This window comes from Amblyomma mixtum, chromosome 5, assembly GCF_055824585.1.
Source record: "Amblyomma mixtum isolate Tamu chromosome 5, ASM5582458v1, whole genome shotgun sequence".
NCBI lineage: Eukaryota > Metazoa > Arthropoda > Arachnida > Ixodida > Ixodidae > Amblyomma > Amblyomma mixtum.
Window position 1 is genome coordinate 68,463,220 of NC_143016.1, and position 24,010 is coordinate 68,487,229.

The 24,010-nt window shown below is 46.9% G+C and overlaps 1 protein-coding gene across 2 annotated transcripts in view; it reads left to right on the forward strand.

Moving 5' to 3' along the window:
* Positions 1-987: 987 nt before the first annotated feature.
* LOC149342508 (uncharacterized) overlaps positions 988-24,010 on the forward strand; it is a 29,876-nt gene continuing 6,853 nt past the window's right edge. Inside the window, exons 1-5 of one of the 2 annotated variants that reach the window (XM_089544894.1) lie at positions 988-1,556; positions 5,406-5,938; positions 8,193-8,461; positions 9,497-9,769; positions 22,094-22,343. In XM_089544894.1, coding sequence (XP_089401020.1) covers positions 1,394-1,556; positions 5,406-5,938; positions 8,193-8,461; positions 9,497-9,769; positions 22,094-22,205 — 1,350 coding nt within the window. In that variant the 5' untranslated portion in view covers positions 988-1,393 and the 3' untranslated portion in view covers positions 22,206-22,343. Of the gene's footprint in view, positions 1,557-5,405; positions 5,939-8,192; positions 8,462-9,496; positions 9,770-22,093; positions 22,558-24,010 lie in introns of those variants that run through there. The other variant, XM_089544895.1, reaches the window with a different exon arrangement.

The window sequence follows — 24,010 nt, forward strand, 5'->3', positions numbered from 1 at the left end:
TTCTTTTTCATCGACCTCTTCTGAAATTCCGATCATTTTCTGTCACCTTTTTTTTTTTTTTACTAGAGTGCACTTTCCTTACCCGTTTAGCACTGCCATAGTCCTTCAATGCTATGCCACTATGACACTTATGCCACTGCGTAGCCTTAAGTGTCACTCGAGATGCTGAAGCGCACTCCCGGTAAGTGCGCTTAACTTGCGCGCTCGACAGGGGTATAACTAGTGATTAGAAGGTTTCAAAATGAATCAAATGTCGTTAGGACATGCAAGCATCTAAAATAAATAGATTGCACTGAAAAGACAATCGAGGTAATTTGGAATCGAACGCCAAACCATTGGGTTGCGAGTCAGACACATTGCTCCTATGCGACGCCGGCCTTTTTTTTGTTTATTCAGGAGCAGACCGAGCAGCGACCAAGATCTGCCAAGTAAGTAGCGCCATCGGCAAGCAGCACAGCGATTCACGCCAGCGGAACGCTGAAGCCGCGCCCAGAAAACCAGCCTGACACCGCTTAGGTATGTGTTCAGGTTGGCTGAGAAAAGCAACACAGAGCCCGTATACTAAATGGGATGTCTTTTGCATAAAAAGATACACTTTCGGTACAATGAAGGCGGAAATAAACTAGACCCGTATCTCATTAGATGAGGGCGCAAACTAAAAGCCACAGCATCCAAGATTGATTATCCGAGCAGGGTTTGCTAAACTGGCTGAACTATGCCGAGTCACCGAATGTTTTAGGCAATGTAAGTTTGTGAACGGCGACTATTGATTAAGTTGCGCGTCGGCACTGCACCTTCCTTCTCGCGTAGAATGCTTTGCGGCGATGGAGTGGGTCCTGTTTACAAAGCAGTCGTGGTATAAAACTACTAAATATATTAATTTTTGCAGTGGGAAGCGCTAACTTTGACGAAACTATTTGAGACAGGGACAGAGAAACGACGAACAGAACGTCTCCCTGTCCCTGTCTCAGGTCGTTTCCTCAAAGTTAGTGCTACTCGCCGCAAAAAATGTTATACCAACTAGCCCCTTGTCGTCGGTTTATTTTCGTTAAAATTCTAAATTATTTAACAGTTAAATTTGCTGGAATTTCAGTTTCAGCTCTGGTATATTTTGCTAAACTAAGTTGGAAGCTACCAGTCGAGCGCAAGCGCGACATTCTTGAAGACAAGGACAATGAAAGTTGCACCCGCTGGTTGCAGCTTCGTTCCACGTGCCACTTCTAGTACGTCCCTGCGTTTAGATCAGTTCCTCTTTGCAGATTACCGCTCTTGCTTCACCGAGTTTCATTTCGTGGCGATTCTTGTTGCTTCTGACCTCTATTCCGCTGACGACACGCATTGAGCGCACGCGGACTCCGAGCCCCCGGCAGAGGAGTCCCCGCTCGGAAAGGTCATGCCTGTAAAGGAGATGCCGGCCATCGAGGACGAGGAACCTGAGGGCGAAATGGGCTCGTCCACTTCCCGTCGTCTTCTCAGCCCACAGCGGCCGTCTGCTACTGTGTCTGCTATGGTTGAGGAAAGCTTGGAAGTAGAGTCTGGAGCACCGGTGACAACATGTAAGCCTGGTCGACAAATTTATAGCGCACTCTGAGGGCCATGGGCAGAGCTGCTTATGCTGTTAATATCTATGAAACGTCGTTATCTCAGTTGTTTACAAAAGCTATGGGGCCGCTTAAGTCACCTTAAGAGTTGAATGCGATTCTATTAGATTTCACACTTGTCGCAGCTTCGTTGCAATTTCTGTGTGTGTTTGCGTCAGTTTCTTTGCAATTATCGGTCAATCAACCGCCATATTCGGACTGCTAGCGGCAGTGACAGGCATCCGCTATGCTGTGACAGCGCCCACATTTGCATCCGAGTACAGAAGGAGGTTGCCCACAATTCGATGGTCAGATTGTGATGACGTCACGAGGTAACGTGAACTATTTCGACTAATCAGCGAATTTTGTGCCATCGGACAGGGGATTTTGCTCCTGACGTGAACACTAATGCTCTCACATTTATAGGCCCAGTTGTTGCGACGCGGTTGTTGCGACGCGCGTCTATACTTTCATTCTTTCCTTCTCTTATCTATTAACTCTCCCCAATGTGCGCGTGACAGCGGTGGTGGCTCGGCTCGAGCCAGTCGGCAGGCCCGTGCGCTTTCCTTTTCATCCCTCTCTCAGTAGCAACAGCAACAACACCCATAGCAAACCAAGTTTGGTTGGTGTAGCGAATGGTAATTGTGAATGGTAGTAGCAACAGCAACAACACCCATAGCAAACCAAGTTTGGTTGGTGTAGCGAATGGTAATTGTGATCTGATCACGCTGGTCAAGTTGCGCAGCGTTACCCAACGGTCAGTAGCAAGTTCCTAGTCCATTAAATTTGAGTTTTTTGCAGGTTTTTTTACTATCGCACGATAATTTTCTGATACCTTATATTTAAAACAACATTCAGCTACGTCTCTTCCGGTAGATTTTGAAAATTGATGTTGATCGCAGCAAACTATAGGTAAGCGTTGTCAGATACATGCAGCAGCGCAAAACAGCAAATAGGGATGTTATGTGCTGCATTAAAGCTTCGGTGAAGAGGCTCTGCGCAGAGTGGTCGTGAAACTTTTATCTTCCGAAAGTTCTATACACACAGCCAAAGCTCGTGTCAGCCACAGATGTTTTGCGACCCTCGTCGCCCTTTATGACGGATCTCACAATTAGTAGGCCCAGTGAGGGGAAGAAGCAGCACTTGGCCCTACTATATACACATTGTAATCATCATGAAATTTAATGACTGAGTCGCGCTCGAGATCTATGGTGATTGCGATAGACTTACCTGAGAATGATAGAAAATTGCCATCCAAAGACGCACTGCTCTAAATTTCGAGGAGCTTTCTAGAATTGATTAGTACTGTGGTTTGCGCTAATCATTTTTCGATGCTCCGTCTTGGATGTGAAGCCTCAGTCAGTCTCTGTCGGGTCACTGCATGATTTGCTCTTGAGCCGTGCAATACAACACTTACTCCACCTCTAAAAACCGAACTCTGTCCAGAACTGATTACCAGGGTTTTCACCATCACTCTGAGATTAAAAGATCTATTAGTTCTACAAGTATTTCATTTAGAAGGTCTAAAAGCAGGCAGTGCGGTTCGAAAACTTGGTCAAGGCTGTAGGCATACATGTCCTGGTTTTAAAATGTGGCCCTATGTGCTGACTCCTGATGTTCCAATGAAACCCATTGAGCGCTTAGCTGTAATTTAGCTTTCCCTTCTGCGCGAAGAAGTTAACACTTTGCATGGGTGACTGATACCCGCACCATTCGCGCTCAAGAAATGAGGAGCAGTGCTTAAGCCCTCGAATTAGTTAATGTAATTAATAACAAAACCAGCGCTGCACGGCCAGATTTAACGTCATTGCATGTCATGATTGCAATACCTGAAAGCCAGCAATAAAATTTCACTTTAATCTAAACTCATAAGCATAAAATATTTTTGAAATTTACAAAATGCAATACAAAATTTGTCTCACAAAAAAATCCGCCCATTGGAAAGTCTAAAAAGTGTCCACTAATCCATGTGTCGGCACACAATTGGAAAGTATCAACCAAGGGCACAGTTCGAAAATGGCACCATTGCCAATGAAACTGGAGTGGATAGGAGGACTTGTCTCAGTGTAACTTGCCGTTATTTGCTGTTTGATAGGAGCATGTTTTTAACGATGATGGACGCTGTTCTGCACGATGAATGGGGTTAAGAGTACGTTTCATTGGCGAATGAGTTATGGTAAGCTCAGCAAGTCTCGAACAACAGTGAGGCATTAGATTTCTGCATGTGGTACCATGTGTATGACAATATTAAGGCATTAAGGGCGTATTGGCAACCAATATTCCCTTGTGGCGCGGGTGTGAGACTTGGGCGCTAGAGAGCGCGATGATAAGCGGCCTTCTGGGATCCATGGCTCTCTTTCTGTTGCCTGCAATTATGACCTCGATCAGTGAACTTCCGCATTTGCAACTTGCAACTGCGCCTGTCGAGTTATGGCTCGGCTGATTTCTGCAGTGGCACTCAATGTAGTCTGTGCCAAAATTTATTGGAACTGATGTGAAAGCCGCGCTGCAGCAAGGATACCAACGGTCTAACTATTAAATCTGTCCGTGCATAAGAATGATTCTACTTTTGCTTCTTAGCTTTTGGTTACCACGAGGGCAATTTAATTCGCGACCTTTATAACGTACACGATGATATGGTAGTCCGCGATACACTTCTTTGGCTAGAGCTGCACGTTTGCATTAGTTGCGGCCAATATTGGGACCCAACATAGTTATGCGTTGTCGACGCAGGTAGACAGGCTGGCAGGCAGCACGACCACAGCAGCGCCACTGCTGAGCAAAGGATTAGCTTCATCCTTGATGATCAGAATAATACACTTATTACGTTCAGTTGGTGCAAGGAAGCGGGCGAGTAGATGCATACAAATTGAATGGAATGGTGTTGCCGGTGGAGGTCTAATGGAATTAAGAATTCTTGTGGGCCTTGATGATAGCGTTTTGGGGATTTGAAAGTATCAGCTTACTACGTATAGTGCCTCATTGGTTGAAAAGAATGGCGATCAATATCTGCTCTTAATTCCCAGAATTGTGCGAATGAATCCGAGATATATGTTCTTCCTTTCGCCTTTAGAGGCTAACGAACAGCACATTTCTTCTCTGATATTACTGCAACTCGTTCCGTCATTGAAATCACTAGGCTCTCTTCTAGCAGCGATGAACAACACTGCTTAAAAAACTAAGCTCACTACGCTTGGTAGCCCTACGCCCATGAGTAAGAAGTGTTTCCTGAATGTCACTCTGACCGACCATGATTTAGGCGTCTGTGTTCCCGGGTGTGTCCTCTAGAAACATTCTTCTTCTATTACAAGCAGCTAACACTCTTGTTCATATGCTTCTCTCGTAGAGACAGAAGTACATTGATCTAAGTAAAATACTGAATGGACCCAAAACAATAGGAAGGAATTTCTGCTTAAAGAGCAACTAACTGTTCAATGACCGCAACTTATATTTCTCTATAACTGGTTCAACCAACTTACGTAATAATTTTGAAAAACTTCACTGGCATTCACAAAAATTTCAGCGCGTTGAGTAGTCAGCATGGATGCCGTGTCATGGCTCCTCAGCAGCAAATTTTCGTAGCCAAGCGTCTCAGAAAGCGCTCGAATGATTTTTCAAGCGTGGTAAGTAGTCAGCATGGATGCCGTGTCATGGCTCTTGAGCACCAACTTTTCGTAGCCCAACGGAAGCGCTCGAATGATTGTCGTTTGATCCAACCGGCGCCATTTCGGCTCGCTGTGCTAATGAAAACTTTAACTGCTTCCAGAATTTCGAAAAGATACGCTGGAATGCGTCAGCGCCCTCTCTCTCTCTCTTTTTTCGCAGCGGTCTCCGGGCTCCAGCAACATCTATATGACGAGGATGACTCAAGCACCGTGAAACCATGGACGATGTTGGCGTGGCGATGCGGGTTTACTCTCGCGCTTGTGCTGCCGCTGATGTTCCTCATCGTGTCGGGCTTGGTGTGGGCTGTGAAGCAGGTAGCTTTCCACAAGGGGAAGGCTACAGACGTCAGCCTCGTCGCCAGCCTGTCCAGGAGCGTCATCAGCGTCGAAGTGACCTTAACCGGACCGGACCCCAAAGACACCCGAAGCACACAGGACGCCGCGATCACTGAGACCACTATACCTACAACGACCACAGAGAAAACCACAACCACACCTACAACCACGAAGACCACCAGTGTCATTACCACTTCACCCAGAACCACCACGACCTCAGCTACGACCACACCTTCAACTACCACTACACCCGCAGCGACTACGATGCCATCTACGACCCGAAGAACAACCGTGGAGACGACGACTACGACTGATGCGGCTGATTCGAATACGACTGTACCGCCAATCATTGGCGACGTAAGCCATGAAGAAAGTGTTCTGATATTTGAAATTATTGCGGAGACTTTACGGAGAGTGGCGTTCGAGAATGCTTGACACTTTGAGATACTTAGCGAAGCAGCTTGGCATCCCACGCGAGATTTATTGATTACTGGACCTGGCGCAAGAAAAAAAGAAAGATCGCTCTAGAATCGCAAGCAGCCATTTTCTTTTTCCGAAAGGGGCGGGAGAATTCTACATACACAGTTGTAGAAAAATAGAACGAATACAGAACATGGTTCAATATTCCTTAAACAGGAAATGCCTAATATAGGAAATTTCGAACACGAGAACGAGTATTTCCTTTCTTGTTCCTGAGAAAATACAGGCATTTGAATTTATTTTGCGCTCGAACAGAAAACACGATCATCGAGTGATGGTTTATGTAACTTTTTGGAAGCATCGTCTGAAAGGTCACGGATTGCATAAACTTGTTCCCGATATTTTGCTCTAAGGATGAATGGGTCGTGCTTTTGTTTTATATACTACATAAGCCCGATTGTGCCAGGTTCAGCAAAAAGCATGACTTGAGTTTGGAGGATTCTAAAAAAAAATACACAAATAAATGTTGACTCGAGTAGATAAAAAAAACGCAAGGTATACTAACTATTAGCATTTTCAAAGTAAGCTTTCTAGAGAGTGCAAGCGCGTTTAAACTGGGCAGAAAAGAGCCGTTTATCAAAACATAGCTTTTATCAGACATGGAACTAAAGAATAAGTATACCACATGTCCGGACTCGCATTTCAGAAAGTGTTCGGCTGCAGGGCTCGCATCTTTGTTGCCTTTGATTACGTTTTGTCAACACAATCATTAATCATTATGTTGTCAATGCGTAATCAGCCCTTTTTCTGAGGACAGGGGAAGTTAAATACTCTTAGACCTAAATATTGTTTCTCAGCTTGGGACAAACACCTGAAGTTACTAAGTGTCGGGCGGGCTATCAAGATTTGGATCTATTCAAGGAGTGGGCTACGGCAGCGTATTCGTTGCTGCCCCGTTGTTTCCCAGCACAGAGCTCAACGATTACACCACATGGCAAATCACCATCGGAAGGCGCCTTTTCTTCTACTAGCCAATCGTAAAGCGCTTTTGATTTCTCATCCACTGCTTACCAGCAAACTGAGAGCAAAAGGCACGATCAGTTGCTCCGTGGAAGAAGAGCGCCGGAAACGGCGGCCCAATTGGTCTCGCTTTCCATTTCTACGCGCGATTTGAAGTTCACATCCGCATTTAAGGTAGCACGTGTTTCATAAGATCACTGACCACCTACCCCGTCTCCCCGTTAAACAAAAAAATGGCAAACGCCATTGTCACTTAAAACTCAGTGATTGACAAACTTTTCTAGCTTGTTTTCCGCGCGAACAGCATCACGATCGCTAGGCCTTGTTTACCTGCAATGTTCATGAGAGAAAGTTCGCTTTTACGGCTGTCATTAGCCCGATGTACAGGTGTCTCCATCGCCAATGTCATTGGAGAGATTGGAAATTACATCCAAAGCGCGTCTTCTTCCTGATATCTCGTGTGGGCCTTTGGCCAGTCGAGAAATGAGACGAGAGTTGGGCTCATATCAGACTGCCGCAGTACACGAACAACCGCGAGGTTAACATAAAATTTTAAGACAAGCGTGCTTCTAACTAGGCTGACCCCAAGTACACCTTAGCTCCACCATGTTGGATCAACTTAGGTTTTTGAAATCGCCAATAGATAAAATGTCTTCTGCAATGTACCGACTTTGTTGCTTCTGTTTTGCAACAGGTTCATGTTTTGCAACAGATGCATGCAACAGATGCATGGCGGGTTATTTTCAATATCGACGCCCGACTGCAGTTGACCCGCAACATACGCTAAGGTCCTGATGGCGCAGATGGTGCTGCAACTATTCAATGCCTGGTTTGTACTCTAAATCAATGCGTTGAGGATATATTGGACTTAGTGAAGTTTAGCAAAACCATATTTTTGCTCACTTTGTTTACAATTTCTATGTCTCTGGCGAAAGTCTGATATTCACGGTTAATACCAAAGGCGTGAACCCTTCAGGCCTTAGTACACTGCTGCTGATAACCAAACATCTTGCCATTTCATACATTTCACATGGAGCAATAGCCTCGCATCCTGGGCGAGAACTGCCCGCCAGGTTGAAAGCTCACGAACTGCAATGCAATCATTGCAGCTGCCATTTGAAGGAGGACATTCTGGTTCATGTTAAAGCAAATCCCACGACTTTCTCTGCAGTGTTTAGGAAGAGGCCGCACCTTCCTGTTCTGCGAGCGGACAATCCCAGGCGCCTACAGGGACTCTACGACAAACAGGTGCTACGATGTCAAGGATAAGAACCTTCATCTGTGCAACGACGGTCCCAACCGTTTCGCCACTGTCGAGGAGTGTCGCAAGGAGTGCTTGATGCGGGAGCCGCCACGGCGCAGCTGTTCCGCAGCGCCGAACTTGGTTCCCTGCAGAAGCAAACACCTCAAGAGGACGTGGTGGTTTTACGACAAACGAAAGTAAGCGGCTAAGACGGCTTCTTTTGTTTTGTTTCTTTTCGATTTCAATGTTTGGAAGAACAGGATTCTAGGGCATCCATTTTAATTGTGAGGTGTCTGTTGAATAACGTAAGGTGTTGTTCAATAAATATTGAAGATACTGGTTCACTCTTCCGGGGCTTAGAAAAATCTTTCTTTTAAATTTTGTCCAACGCTTGCGAAGACTATACTGGCATAGAAGACCAATGGCGAACCCTTTTCACGATAGCTGGAAAGTTAATAGAAAAAAATGCAAGCCTGGAAAAGGGAGAACTGCGGACACATTGATTATTATAGCCGAATCTTAAGACATATGAAAAAAAAAATATATGCGTTCATAAACAACTTCTCATTGAAAAATGCGCTTGTCCGCAATTTCTGGATATGTACTTTCGCTTGTCTACCTGTGACTGAATTTACTTTTAGCTCATTCGCACGTTCCCTCAAATAATTTGTCCGCATTAATGTGGTTTTCAATGTACCTTGTGTTAGTAGTGCAAATTTATAGGCACAGGTAAGGTTGCCTGCACTTAGCTGTAGCCAGGAGCATTATGGGATACGTAGAAAAAACAGAGAAGGGGGCGACATAGTGTTGGATGGGAGCAAGGCATAAGAAATTTTGCATGTATAGTTTCATCCCAGTTGGCGCTTGACACGTTTATTTTGAATTCCAATCGAATGGAGCCTGGTTTCTAACTGGACCAGGGGTGACAACGACGACTACGATGATGATGATTTGGATAAAATTTGATTTTAGTGTCTTCAGCCCCTGACACAGGTGGTAACATATCACACGTGACTAAGAAGGCAACGAATATAATTGCTACGCCAGACAGGCGCTAGAGGGTTGTGCTGTGAAATCTCGGCAGACGCCTCCTAACACAGTATACTGAACAGAAGACCGGAAAAGTGCTCTTGCTAACTAGCCCGGCGAGCGCTTGTTGTCGGAGATAGAATTCGAACCCTAAGTGCTCGAACCATCTCGACTTTTGGCTCCATCAGCCTTAATCGCGTCAGTTCCAGGTGCACGGAGTGGATTCACGATGAAGGAAAGTGCCCCGAAATCGAGGAAGGGACGCCTCAGTACAGCACAGAGTCAGAGTGCATGGCGAACTGCAACAAGGATGCCCCCTCTGAAGGCTGCTACTCAACGGGTTCCAACAAGCCCTGCCCCGTCAGCGTCATGAAGGAGCCCTACTTCGCGTTCCATCCCGAATACGGACCCGCGAAGTGCTACGTGGCTGACGTCCCAACTATGATGGAGCACCGCTGCATCGACGAATACCGCAGGTCAGTTGACACAGAGATCGCGCACAGCGCTGCTTTATGCCCGGTTTCTTGACTGATTATCCCACGTTTCGAGGAACCGCCGCATTGGCTCAGTGGTTAGTGCGCTCGGCTACTGAGCCGGATTTACAGGGTTCGATCTCGGCCGTGGTGGCCGCGTTTCGATAGAGGTGAAATGCTAAAGGCGCCCGTGTGATGTCAATGCATGTTAAAGATCCCCACGTGGTCAAAATTGTTCCGGAGCCCTCCACTGCGGCACCTCCTTTCTTCTTACACTCCCTCTATTTTTTAGCTTAAGGCGCGGTTCGGATGTCCACCGAAATGTGAAACAAGTATGCGCCATTTCCTTTTCTCAAAAACCAAAAACCAATTTTCCCATTCGTGCTCTGGCAACCGTGCAATCGGGTCGCAAACCGTTTTCATTTTGAAGTTCAGCACAAGTGGGCCTATCAGCGTCCTGAAGGCAAGGCAATTAGTGTACAAAATACAGAAGTTTCTGGCGCGCCGTTTTTGCTCACCGGGTTGCTTGGGGCAAGAATAGCTGTAAATGTTTTATTGCCTGGATTGAGAGTGCGTGCTGAATTCGCTTCCCTGTCAATAGCAGATCCGTGCAGCATGCAGTTAGCTTATGTTTCCGTCAGAAGAATGCGGCTACTAATGCAACTGTGTTGGTAATCGTTGTCGTATATTCTGCGCTCATGTAAGAGGGGCAGTTTCAGCTGATTACGGCGGGAGGAATGCAATTATTAATACTAGGGCCACTGGAATGGCAATTCAATGAGGAGCGCATGATCTCAACTGGCTGAGCTTACATGACCTGCACAGGCTACAGGTGGGCCTTCTGTACACAAGCCCGTAATGCTCGCGGTCTACACAAAAGCAGGAACCGGTTCCCCACTATTCCGAGCTTTTTCTTTGTCAGTGGTAGTTATTTGCGCAGTGGAGGCTTCGAGGCGCGATTGGGGTTCTGCTGCCGCCTCTGGGCTTGTGCTTCATGCTAGTAAAGTAGAGGATTCAATTCTGGCCCATGCGGCAGAAATTGATCACCGTTTTCTTGGCTCTGGCACCTGGATTATCTAGTGCGCATGCACTAATTCGATAGGTACCAACCCCGAGCAAAATCGTTCGTTGTCTCTTGCGCCTAGCGCGAGCGCTTCGTCGCGCGGCACTGCCTGTTCATTGTCGTCTTCTACATAGCAAAAACTCCGTGTTTTCCTACTGATTCGAATGTAGTATGCATTGTCTGTAGTTTTTTTTGTAGTGTGTCTGTAGTGTGGGTCGTGGTCTGTACATCAAAGCATATCTACCCTTGCAATGAATGGCTTTGGGGGTATTGTGATTAGTCACAGCTCAGTAAAAAAAAAAAAAAACAAAGAAAAAAACTGACCAACCATTTCATGTCTTTGTGGCGACGGCCCAGCCAACCGTCCATGCCAACTATGTGTGACCAAGAAGATAAAAACAATAGAAGCCACTCTACTTCACCGCATTCTCACGAGTTTTGCTTGAGCTGCAGCTTGGATCAATAAGGAAGGTCTGAAATCGTCTCTGCTAGTTGCCTCTAGTGGTGAATGGGTTGTCCAGATAAGGACCAAGTGAACCGAGTCTTGCTTGCTTCTCTGAGGAGGGCAGGGGTGCCTCACGATTCTCCGCAAGAAATAATTGACCCACCGGGAAAATAGACAGTGGCCAACGCAGTTACTTGCATTATTATATGAAAAAAAAAAAAAACCTCCAGTACACTGAACCGGCCTAAATTTTGTCACGATGAAAGCAGTGGACTTTTTCTGGTGAGAGTACTGACAAAGAGGACGGATTGGTCACGTTACTGGGCCAAAAAGAGTCGACATATAATATTTTCAAAGCGTCGCAAATAAGAAAAAATTGCAGGAAGAATTACGGAAGGCTAGCCCCGCCTGTTGGCTACAACCACCTCAGTCTCTTCTGCCTCCATTCAACGAATGCCCGGGTTGCTACCTATGTGAAGGTGCTAGCAGAAATTTCGGGTTAACAACCTACAAAGATTTCATATCTAATTACCCCATCACAGTGATTTGCTTTAATGAGCACAGTTTGCTCATGATGACCGTTGTGCCTTGCTTGATTCACCAACCGTTTGCTCCAGGCTTCTGCAATTTCTGCGCGAAAGTTTGACATTTGTTTTCCTCTGAACGATTTTAGCAGAGTCTAAAATATTCATATTCCTTGAAAGCAGTGGCACCACCTTCACCAAACTTCGTTGAGCATGCATTCCAAAAGCCAGAAAAATATAACCTTCATTTTAGCTTCAAATTTACAAATTAACTCCTATGTTTCCTATTTAACCTGCGTTAGTTTTAGAGATGTGACTTTATCGTCCTGAAGCTAATAGGTGGGTCCCAACAGACCGTGGGGAGAGTGAAACCAAAGGCGACAACACAGACAGGGCAGTTTGTACAGGGAACAAGGCAGGGTGAAAAACAATAATTACCACAACTGGCCTAGAAGACACGTTAAGCACTAGTGCAATGCTGCATGGAGAAGTTGTCCTGCAACGCGCTTACGTCCCTCTCACGCAACGTCGTTAACGTACCCTAGCGCAAGGTTTCACGAGTTCACTCAAATACATTGCTGATGAGGTAGTCGGAAGCATCCAACCGAGAAGTCTCCAACGCGTCCAAAACACCACATTGGATCTCGAGTTGTCAAAAGCGGTGTGTTGCGCCAACCCGCGTAGTGTCGTCCTCAGCAACGTCCGGCCGTCACTGATATTAAGGTGAAAGCGTTTAATGGCTCATGCTCGTGGTGTCCTTCCGTGCGCTGGAATCGTGCCAACTGTGGCCTGCCCTCCACGCAGCGGCGCAACCTACTCCCCTCCTTAGCAACCGGAGCGCCGGTGGGGGCCGCAGCTGTGCAATGTAACCGTGACGTCACATAGTAGCGGTAGAACGAGCGCGCGCGCGTCGGCGGTGGCAGCTGCACCGCCGCACCTTCGCCAGACGTCTCGTTGCAGTCGAGTGAGACCCATGGCTCCTAAGCGGCCCAGTGATTCCGCGCCAAGCGGTTCGCGGAAGCAGCAATGGGTTCACCACAAAGCTTTCGCCAAGCACACTTTAGAATTTCCAAAGTGTCTTCGGTAATTTTTACTTACCTGCTTTGTTTTGCGAACACGACCTTGATGGTCGTAACCCGTCATGGCCTTCCCTTACGACACCACACGCCTTGTCAGTTGTTGTTGTTGCCTTAATGACATGGCACATACCCACGATGGGGGATAGGCCAAGGTCCACTGAGGAGAGCCGAAAGAAGAGGGCAAATTGGTGCTAAGCTAGTGGTTTTGCTTTGAGAAAGAAATCCAAAAAATTGTAGAGTAAATATAAAAAATATTCATCATCATCATCAGCCTGACTACACCCACTGCAGGGCAAAGGCCTCTCCCATGTCTCTCCAATTAACCCTGTTCTTTGTCAGTTGCCGCCACTGTATCCCCGTAAACTTCTTAATCTCATCCGCCCACCTAACTTTCTGCCGTCCCCTGCAACGTTTGCTTTCTCTTGGAATCCACTCCGTTACCCTTAAGGACCAGCGGTTATCTTGCCTTCGCATTACATCCCTGCCCAAGCCCATTTCTTCCTCTTGATTTCAACTAAGATGTCATTAACCCGCGATTGTTCCCTCACCCATTCCGCCCTCTTCCGATCTCTTAACATTGCACCCATCATTTTCCTTTCCATAGCTCGCTGCGTTGTTCTTAACTTAAGCTGAACCCTCTTTGTTAGCCTCCACGTTTCTGCCCCATAGGTGAGTACCGGTAGGATACAGCTGTTGTATACTTTTCTCTTCAGGGATATTGGTAAGCTACCATTCATGATCTGAGAGAACCTGCCATATGAGCCCCACCCCATTCTTATTCTTCTTGTTATTTCCCTCTCATGATCCGGATCTGCGGTCACTACCTGCCCTAAGTAGACATATTCTCTTACTACCTCCAGCACCTCGCTACCAATTGTGAACTGCTGTTCCCTCGCTAGGCGGTTGAACATTACTTTGGTTTTCTGCATGTTAATTCTTAGCCCCACCGTTCTGCTCTGCCTGTCTAACTGATTGATCATGCTTTGCAGTTCTTGTCCTGAGTGGCTTAGAAAGGCAATGTCATCAGCGAATCGCAAATTACTCAGGTATTCTCCATTAACTCTTATCCCCAACTGTTCCCAATCCAGTCCCGGAATACCTCCTGTAAGCGGGCAGTGAAGAGCATTGGCGAGATCGTGTCTCCCTGCCTGACACCTTTCCGTATTGGAATTTTATTGCTGACTTTATGGAGACCTATAGTAGCTGTGCAATCGTTATAAATATCTTCCAATATTTTCACATAGCACTCTTCTACACCCTGATTTCGCATTGCGTGCATGACAGCTGAGGTTTTCACTGAGTCAAATGCTTTCTCGTAATCAATGAAGGCTATATATAGGGGTTGGTTATATTCTGCGCATTTCTCTATCACCTGATTGATAGTGTGAATGTGGTCTATTGTCGAGTATCCTTTTGCGAAAGCCTGCCTGATCATTTGGTTGACTTAAGTCCAAGGTTGTCCTGACTCTATTAGCGATTACCTTAGTAAATACCTTGTAGGCAACGGACAATAAGCTGATTGGTCTGTAATTCTCCAAGTCCTTGACGTCTTCTTTCTTATGAATTAAGATAATGTTATCGTTCTTCCAAGCTTCTGGTACTCTCGAGGTCACAAGGCATTGCGTATACAGGGTGGCTAGTTTTTGTAGCACAATCTCTCCTCCGTCCTTCAACAAATCTGGTGTTACCTGATCCTCACCAGCTGTTTTCCCTCTTTGCATTGCTCCTAAGGCTTTCTTTACTTCCTCCTTCGTTACTGGCGGGATGTCCCATTGCTGTGCTCGACTGCCTCCCTCAGTAACTTGATGATTACATTCGCTGCTGTATAGATTTATGTAGAACTCTTCGGCTAATTCAACTATCTTATCCATATTGCTGATGGCATTGCCCTGTTTGTCTTTTAGCGCATACATCTGGTTTTTACCTATGCCCACTTTTCTCCTCACTGATTTTAGGCTACCTCCGTTCCTTAACGCATGCTCAATTTTCTCCATGTTGAACTTTCTTATGTCGGCTACCTTGCGCTTATTTATTAACTTCTATAGCTCTGCTAGTTCTATCCTGTCTGTGGAGTTAGACGTCCTCATGCTTAGGCGTTTCTTAATCAGATCTTTAGTCTCCTGAGATAGCTTGCTGGTATCCTGTCAAACCATCCTACCACCTACTTCTGCGGCACATTCTGTAACAATAGCTGTGAGATTATCATTCACTGTTTCAACACTACGGTCGTCTTCTTCAGTTAAAGCAGAAAATCTGTTTTGCAGCGACATTCTGAATTCCTCTACCTTCCCTCTTAATGCTAACTCGTTAATAGCCTTTCGCTTCACCAGTTTCCTCCGTTCCCTCTTCAAATCTAAGCTAATACGAGACCTTACCATTCTGTGGTCGTTACAACGGACCTTACCGAGGACCTCCACATCCTCTACGATGCCAGGGTGTGCACACAGTATGAAGTCTATTTCATTTTTAGTGTCACCATTGGGGCTCTTCCACGTCCACTTCCTGTTTGCTCGTTTTCGGAAGAAGGTATTCATAATCCGTAAATTATTTCTATCTGCGAACTCTACTAATAACTCTCCCCTACTGTTCCTAGAACATGCCATAGTCACCTACCGCCTTGTCTCCAGCCTGCTTTTTACCTACCTTTGCATTAAAGTTGCCCATCAGTACAGTGTACTGTGATTTTACTTTGGTCATTGCCGATATTCCACATCCACATAGAAGCTTTCAACTATCTGGTCATCACGGCTTGATGTAGGCGCGTAGGCCTCCACCACCTTCAGCTTGTACCTCTTATTAAGCCTAATTACGATAGCTGCCACTCTCTCGTTAATACTGTAAAAGTCCTCGATGTTGCCAGCTATATCCTGATTTATGAGGAATCCCACACCTAGTTGTCTCCTATCTGCTAATCCACGATAGCACAGTACATGCCCGCCCTGTACTGTATAGCCTCATCCGTCCTCCTAACCTCACTAAGCCATATGACATCCTATTTAATACCGGCTAATTCCTCCAACAGCACTGCTAAGCTAGCCTCACTTGATAACGTTCTTGCGTTAAACGTTGCCAGGTTCAGTTTCCAATGGCGGCCTGTCCGGAGCCAGAGATTCTTAGCACCCTCCGCTGCGTCACAGATCTGACCGCCGCCTTGGTCAGTTGCTCCGCAGCCGCTGGGGACTGAGGGCCGAGGGTTAATTGGTTTGTTCATAGAAGGTTGTGGCCAAGTACTACACCAGGGCGGCCAAATCCTGTTCTGGTGAGGAAGTGCGTTGTCGGTTCTGGTCACCGAAATCAGGCCGCACTCCAAGCCTGGTTATGCAATTCCATCGACACGCGGAGTTTTTTTTTGTTAATCCGGAGGAGAATTGCGTGGCATCGTGATTCGAACCCCGGTCCTCTTGCACGCGAGGCGGAAGTTCTACCTCTACGCCATCGCTACTATTTGCGATGCTCGATTTTCTCCATGTTAAACTTTGATGAATATAATGATGAAAAAATAAACGGGCGAGAAGATTAGAGAATTTAAATCATAAAAATTGCTGAAAGATCTTTTGTAAAGGAGGAAATTTTGAATACCATTAGCAAGATAATCTGCCGGTAGCTACTATGTAATTGGGGAGGTATTTGCAAACTTCATACAATGCAAAACCTCTGGCGTTAGCACCGAAGGAGAGAAGGAGCGGGAGCGACAAAGTGAGTCCCAACACAGTAATTGGAATTTCTAATTGCGTCCTTCTCTGATGTGCAAACCTCCGGCAAGAGTGCAGGAAATGCTCCAGTGTTTCAACGTCTGCACAAGCCGCACAAAGGTTTGAGGGACTGAATCCGCATCTGCATAAGTAAAGATTTAAGCGGGTGATCAATACCGCATGAGAGTCATTGCTACCTTACACTGCCTGGATTTACGCGCACGGACCTTCCAAGAGTACACGAGATGTTGGTCGTCAACAGTAGAGACCAAGGGATCGTTGCGCGTTGCGGTGATATACTGAAAAAGCAGTAAACGAGACATTTCAAAAAGGCTGACATAAGGGACGCTACAGGCGACAGGTGCACTGAGAGCTGATTTTACCAAGTAGTCTGCTGGATCGTTTTGAAAGATACCGCAGTGACCTGGAATCCAAACTAAGCGCACCTCTTTCACTTACCCAGGAATAGAAGGCTTTAGTGAGCGGCTCAAAAGAGCGGCCCCTGCGAACTCCAGCGCAAAAAAAAACAAAAAAAACAGAGAGGCAATCTGAGAGGAAGATCACGTGGAAAACAATAGAGGGAATTTGTAAAGCAGCCAAGCCCAGGGGCCATAAACTCCGTTGGAAAATTGGGTGTGTAATACGGGACCGAAGACTCTCAGTTCGATCACGAACAAAACCCCAAAACCTTCTTTCACTCTTCTTCTTCTTTCCAAATCCCGTCTCGGCACGTCATGTGTATTTTTGCCTTAACTGATGCGCCATCATAAGGGACACAAACATCTGCATCATTTGAACAACGAAAACTAATGCGCGCGATACGTTGTAGATCAATTTCCTCTGCCTCATGAGCAATAACGAGCACAACTCTGGATCAGTAATGAAACGTTTTCTTCGTTTTGAACCGCGCAGTAGTAGTAGTGCTTTAGCACGGCATGATGTAGTAGACAGAAGAAGAAGCGAATTGCGCGTGCTATCAAGAGGCTCGATTGAGGTCAGCTTTGCGAAGGCGAACTCGACGCCTAAATCGGCGTCGGAACCTAAGGAGCGCGATGAGCGGTCCGCAGAGCCACATGGCACAGCAGCGGCGGAGCTCCGCATTCAACGAGACCGGCGCCGACGCAAGGGACACCGAGTTCCTGACGAGCCACGGCGCCGCGCAGAGCAGGCCTAGGCGCCAGAGTGAGGCATTCTCCACGGCTTTCGACGAGAGCCACGGCACCTCGCACGTCAGGGGGAGCAGGTCGAGGCGCCAGAGCGAGGCATTCTCCACGCCGTTCGACGAGAGCCACGGCACAACCAGAAGGACCGACCGCATCTTCCGGGGGTCCACCGCGATTCACTCGGACGAATTACTATATTTACGAGGTAAGGTTTCACGTCGACATTGCAACAGCTTTATTCCTGTAGTATGACGGCGAGAGGCCATCACAACTTACCCAGCCGGTTGACTCCGGCGGATCATTATAGAATAGCAGTAAAAGGACAGGCATAGGCTAAATCAGTGCTCACGAGTCATGCTAATAACTTTGTTCTGCACACCCGATGTAGTGGGTCATTCACTTGTGTGCTCGGTTGTAAAGCACAAGGTCGGGGTACTGAATTCCATTCTCGGGAGCTGCGTTTTCGTTGGGGCGTAGTAGAAGTAAAATGAACATCCGGGCTAGTGAAGTGATGGTAGTTATGCTGTCAACTGTGAAGGGACCACTTTGTGTAAACTTGCTGCCGGACGTGCGTATGTAAGGGAGTCGTGGCCATGTACAAGAGTTTGTGACCCATTAATGTTGCAGAGAGCCGCATGACGAATGATAAAAAAACTCCGCCTCTCCCGTAACCGAGAGTAGAGTAAGCATGAAATGTTTACGAGCATAACACGAAGCGTACGCGGACACGACGAGACGCAGGCCTGGCAAGAATGTATATGCAGCGCGTTCGAAACTGTCTAAAGTGCGTAGAGGTTAAAGCGTTTTCCGCGCCACTTTGCCTATGTGACACTGGTGACGTCAGCACTGGATTACGTCACACGTAATTGATGGCGAAGTAATGACAAGTTACTAATTAGTGACTAATTACTGGTTAATGACTAAATACTAATTGTCTGCTAATTAATGACGCTTAAGCTTCGGCCTTAGGAGTAGAACACGACACCGTGTTGTAGCGCTGCCAGGCAGTCCACGGAACGCCACCACCCGTTCGGCGCGATGCCTTGCCCTTTGAACGCGACGCTTTTTGAGGAAACGAAATGGCGCAGTAATTCTCTGTCATCTCGGTGGACACCCGAACCGCACCGTACGGGAAGGGAGGAACGCCACCACCCGTTCAGCGCGAAGCTACGGGCGCTTGTATGCCGCTCCTGTAGGAGGGCTTAGAGAGTCTCGTTAAATCTCGTACGGTGCGCGGATTCTCTCGTTTCAGTGCCCGGATGAGAGGAATTCAGTGCCCGGATGTTGGCTCTCGGTCTCGGCGTGAAGTCACCACACTGCCGACAACGATATTCATTAGCGATATTAAGCATGAATCATGACGTGAATTTTTACGGAAGAAGATATCTCCGGGTAACAAGCCTTTAACATCTCTCGCTCAGGAACGCCTCAGTGCTTTTCGATGTTGCTGCACGTTAAAGAGCTCCACGATGTCTATTTCAATCCGCGGGCCTCTACTACGATGCCGTTAATGGCCGGCGCACCAATTCAGGACGTTGAAGCTTTAGATACGATCCAATACGACGCGATACCGGATTTTCGCTGCCGCCGAACCAAGGTGTCCAGGCGTTCATATTATGGCTTGTAAGATAATTGCACTCAGTCTATGCACAAACTCTTGACAACGTAATATCAGTGTTGCACTTCCTCATTGACGTTCTTGATCTTTTTTTATTGCTGTCGCAACCGATCTTCAGGACGGACTACAACACCTCTGGCACTATTCGTAGAGGTTTTTCGCATGTGCTCACAAATCCAAGTGCTGAAAAGTAGCTACTTTTAGTACTACCAGCAGCATTTGCTTGCATGTCGAATCCGACTGCTTATCGGGGCGGATTTCGCTGTGGAATTTAGCACGGCAAACTGTCGCAACCGCAGCCGAACCCCTTTTTGCTTTTACTTCGGCAATCACGCTAACATCATTCACGTATGATAGACGATCTTAATTACGTCATGTATGTCCCGCACGCATAGATAGTGCGCACCACGCGAAATTTCAGCTTTTAAACACGTACAGTCCGCGGACTACAGACCGGAAAATACGCTAATAGGTGTCTCCCACCCACACGCGGTCACCTGGCATTATTCTTTGTCGAGCTGCCACGGATTGTAGCGTGTTGCATCAACCTAGAGCTCTTTTTTTTTTTTTTTTTTTTTGCAGTAGGCTGTCTGCCAAGTTTCTTCCGCACGTGAGTGAAAGGCTGTCATGTTCAGCAACTTCTCTGCAGTGCTTACCGTCAGCATTTCACCTAGTGGGATCGTGGAATTTAGGCTGTTAACGAACATTATTTGTGTTATATCTGCTTATTGCAGTAGCATTAAATGTCCGCAGTAAAAACCCCGAGGTGTCCTGCGTCGTCTGGCATAAAATTTGCTGATTGGCCGACGGAATGTGTGACGTCTTGAGATCCCGTGGCACATGCCGAGCATTGATTGGTCGAAGAAGGGTGGGACATCAAGAGACCACATGACCTGCCCGAGTTGCCAGCTGCTATATGTATTTGGCAGGTGCGCAAGTCACTGGGCATGGACGAGCGCGGTGGAGGGTTCGGCGTCAGTTTCACTGCCGTGAGGAAGATCTCTTGCACGAGTTTAACGTGTCATAGAGTTTCTTGCCAGAATAACCCATTTATTTTCTGAGAATAAAATCCTCAAGCGGCCAGAAAAATCCACAAAAATGTGCTAAAAGTTCTGTTGGCGGAGCCTTTTGCTTTACGTGGCCTTCTATCCTTGTCTGGGGTTTTCTTCGTCGTTGACAACCTCGGCAGGCCTTTTCAATGCTGCAACGTCGGCACTTTGACGCAGCCAGAAAGTCTTATTCTGATTTGTCAAAGCACATTGTAAATCTGAGGGGGCGTGTTGCGCGTTCCTCATGGGAAGCTTGCCAAACGTCTTTTGTGATGGTTGTAAGATGTGTGCTGGTGTGTGGCTATGATAATATGAAATGTTCTGCAGTGACCTCACTCACGCCTGCCATTGAAAGTGACCTTTATATGAGAGAGTGAAGGAGCAGTTGAAGAAGGGAGAGAGACAGTCAGCTTAGAGGAATGGCTCCGGAACAGTCTGAATTTGCACCAATGACAATATGTATTGCCCCTGAGCTTCGTCAGCACGCAATTTTAGCCTGATAGGAGTCGTAACCTCAGCGGGCCTAACCACTGGAATTCGTAGCTCAGGGGATGATCGGAGAAGCCTTTGAACTGCCCAAGGGCTGCGGTTCAATGTTTGGTAGAGCGCTCAATTAGTGTATTCACAAGCATGGCGTTTTCCTGCGATTTTTGCTCCGGTGCTTTTCGCATATTCTGCAAATGATATGAAAACGCAGCTCATCAGCATTTTCTTTTTCAGAAATTAAAGACAGTGAATATGCAGTGAGCGTGTTTATAGGCTCGGTTTAACTATGAGTGCGTTGGTTACGCGTTGTTGGGCACTCCTTTCGTGGCCCGAAAGTTTGCACTTAGTGGAAGGGGCAGAGAGACGTTGCAGTGTTGCATTGCACTGAAGACTTCGTACACTCTGCACGTGAGAGAGTTCGCTCACTGGAGTCAAATGCTGCAGTCTTTAGTGTCGATGCTTTACGATTATGCTTGGCCTGGGCCTCAGCGACGCAAAATGAGTGCGACTTACGTTACGGTACCTGCTCATTGTATGGTCTAGAATGAAAGCGTCAAAACACGAATGTTTTATTGCGCTTGAACTTATGGCCATTGCTCGCATTTAGCCGTTTTGTGCTTGTCTGCTTGTGTGTTTGTCTGAAGTCGGTTTTGTGGCAGGCTTCTCACCTGCCCACTGAGTGGTGGTGAGCAGGTGAACAGCCTGCGCACCGTGTCAAGCGGCAGCTCAGTTGTGAAAGGCTGGTCGCGAAGAGCAACCTGGATCGCAATCCAACCCAAGCAACGTAAGTTTCGCCGATGGCAGCACCTGGCATACAAGGACAGTGGTGAATCATTTGACCGCTGCAACACTGCCGCAAGAGTGGTAGAAAGACTCCCAGGGGTCTATGAATGTAGAGAATGATCAGTTCTGCATATACGGACACTAACTCGTTATCGGTATCCGAACAACTGTAACCCGTGAACACTGGATTTGAACACCGGAACCGAAGTGAAAACCGAACTTCTGGCGCACTTAATTCGCGTTTGGCCCATCTACGGAAATCTTCCATAATTTCTTTTCAAGCAGCAGTGGTCTGGCTTTCTTCGCCTTTCACGGTGGTGTTAAAATTTATGTTGGCGTCTTTCATTTCAGCGTCAATTCTGCTCTTTTAGAAAAGTACGGCGTCGCGCTTGTTACAGCCTCCATGTATTCTTTCCTTCATGCAGAGAGGGACAACCTGGGCCTCGGGAATTCCTATATCCTGATGTTGCTGATAGCGTTCCTTCTGCTGCTGCTCTTCGTGATCATCACGGGCATTGTGTGGGGCGCGTTTGGTAAAGTGACTGAGGGAAGGACGCATCAGGCGGACATTGAACACTTTGTTCTGACACCAAAAAGCGTCACATTCGAACCCACGACCACAAGTACCCCCACCACCACTACTGCAACTACCACGACGATATCTACCAGCACATCTACCACCACAACAACTACCACGACCACCACTACTACAACTACTACCTCTACCACCTCAACCACGACTACCACAACCACCACTACTACTACCTCTACCACCTCAACCACGACTACCACAACCACCACGACCAGCACTACCACTACTACGACTACCACAACAACCACGACCAGCACTACCACTACTACTACCCCAAAGCCGGAACCGGAAAAAGAGGTAAGTGTACATGAAATATTAATAGTGTTGTAGATCAACATACGTTGCCAAGTTTCCGACGGCGCTGTTGACGCCGCTGTAATGTGTCACCATTTACGTTACAAACAGTTCGTGATGTTCTCGTTGCTCACTGTTGCTACCTAACCTCTCTCGCTCAAGATATGCGTACGGAGTCTTATCGTTCCGACGCTTTACGTTAACTACGGCTGATTTCGAAAGCCCAGTTAGGAGCCGCATCCCGACCAACATATTCTGTTTTCTGGCCTAAGCAGTTCAGACAGCACGTTGAGACCACTACCACTACCACAACACCCAGACAGCATGTTGAGAGCACGGACTCCTTGTGCTAAAGGCGCAGCGTGAAGAGTTGCAGAGCCAAGATAACTGCATGGAGCCCTGCGGACCGATCCATTGGAATAGGTGGAAGCTTGTGTGGCACAATTATTTCGACTTGAAGCCTTTGGGCGCGTCGGCCAGATTATCCTCTCCATCAGCCGATTCCATGCTGTTCAATCAGGGAGCACTGCTGCTCTTGCTGCAGAAATGGACGCAGCCTCACGTCAGTAAAATCGTGGCTCGACTGGGGCGTATTACGAACGCTAAAAAGGAAGACTCAGAGAGGGCTCCTTGCCTGAAAGACACATTCTGTTGTCCCCGATCTGCCTTAGGAATTAAAACTAGTGGTAAAAAGTGGCGCACTTCCTGCATGACGCCTGGTGAGCTTTCGCTATTTATTTGCTAACGACTGACATAGTACAAAAACGATTGGTTACTCCTCTAGGTAGCCTCGTCAAGCGCGACGAGACAAAGAACGAGAGCGCGCATTACAGGAGCTTATATTTCTACAAAGTGATTAATACCCTTTAGTATACGGCCAAGGGGTGATATTATCCACTGGTGAGAGTTATTTGCACCTCAAGACATCCCAAAACTTTTAGGCTTCTACATGCGAAGAAAATTCACCCGCTTAACACATTATCCTCCACATTTCTATGGTGATCCATCATTCGCATTCTCTCATATATAACATGCATGTCACATTTGCAGTCATATGGGCTATGCGGCTATGCAGTCATATGGACTATGCGTACAAGATGCTCCCGATTTTCACGTGCACCCAAAAATATCCAAATTTCCCCTCAGCGCTATGAATAAATTAATGGAATTCTTTGCTGCAACCTCAGTCAGCCCTGCGGATCGGTGTAGATTTCAATCCGCAATATCATTTCTCGAATCTGGGAAAGTGCTGCGACACTGTTTTACCTTTTCTGTATTCTTACTACGTGGTTGTAGTTTCCTCTCTCTTATCTTTGTACTTTATTTGGTTTGTGTTTGCTTCTATTTTCTTTTGTTTTGCTGTGCGCTTGTGATCTGTATTGGTTACAGCTTTTTATTTTATTTTAATTCCCGGTGCAGCCCGCTTTGCAATTCACCGCGGGCCCTTGGGGTATTT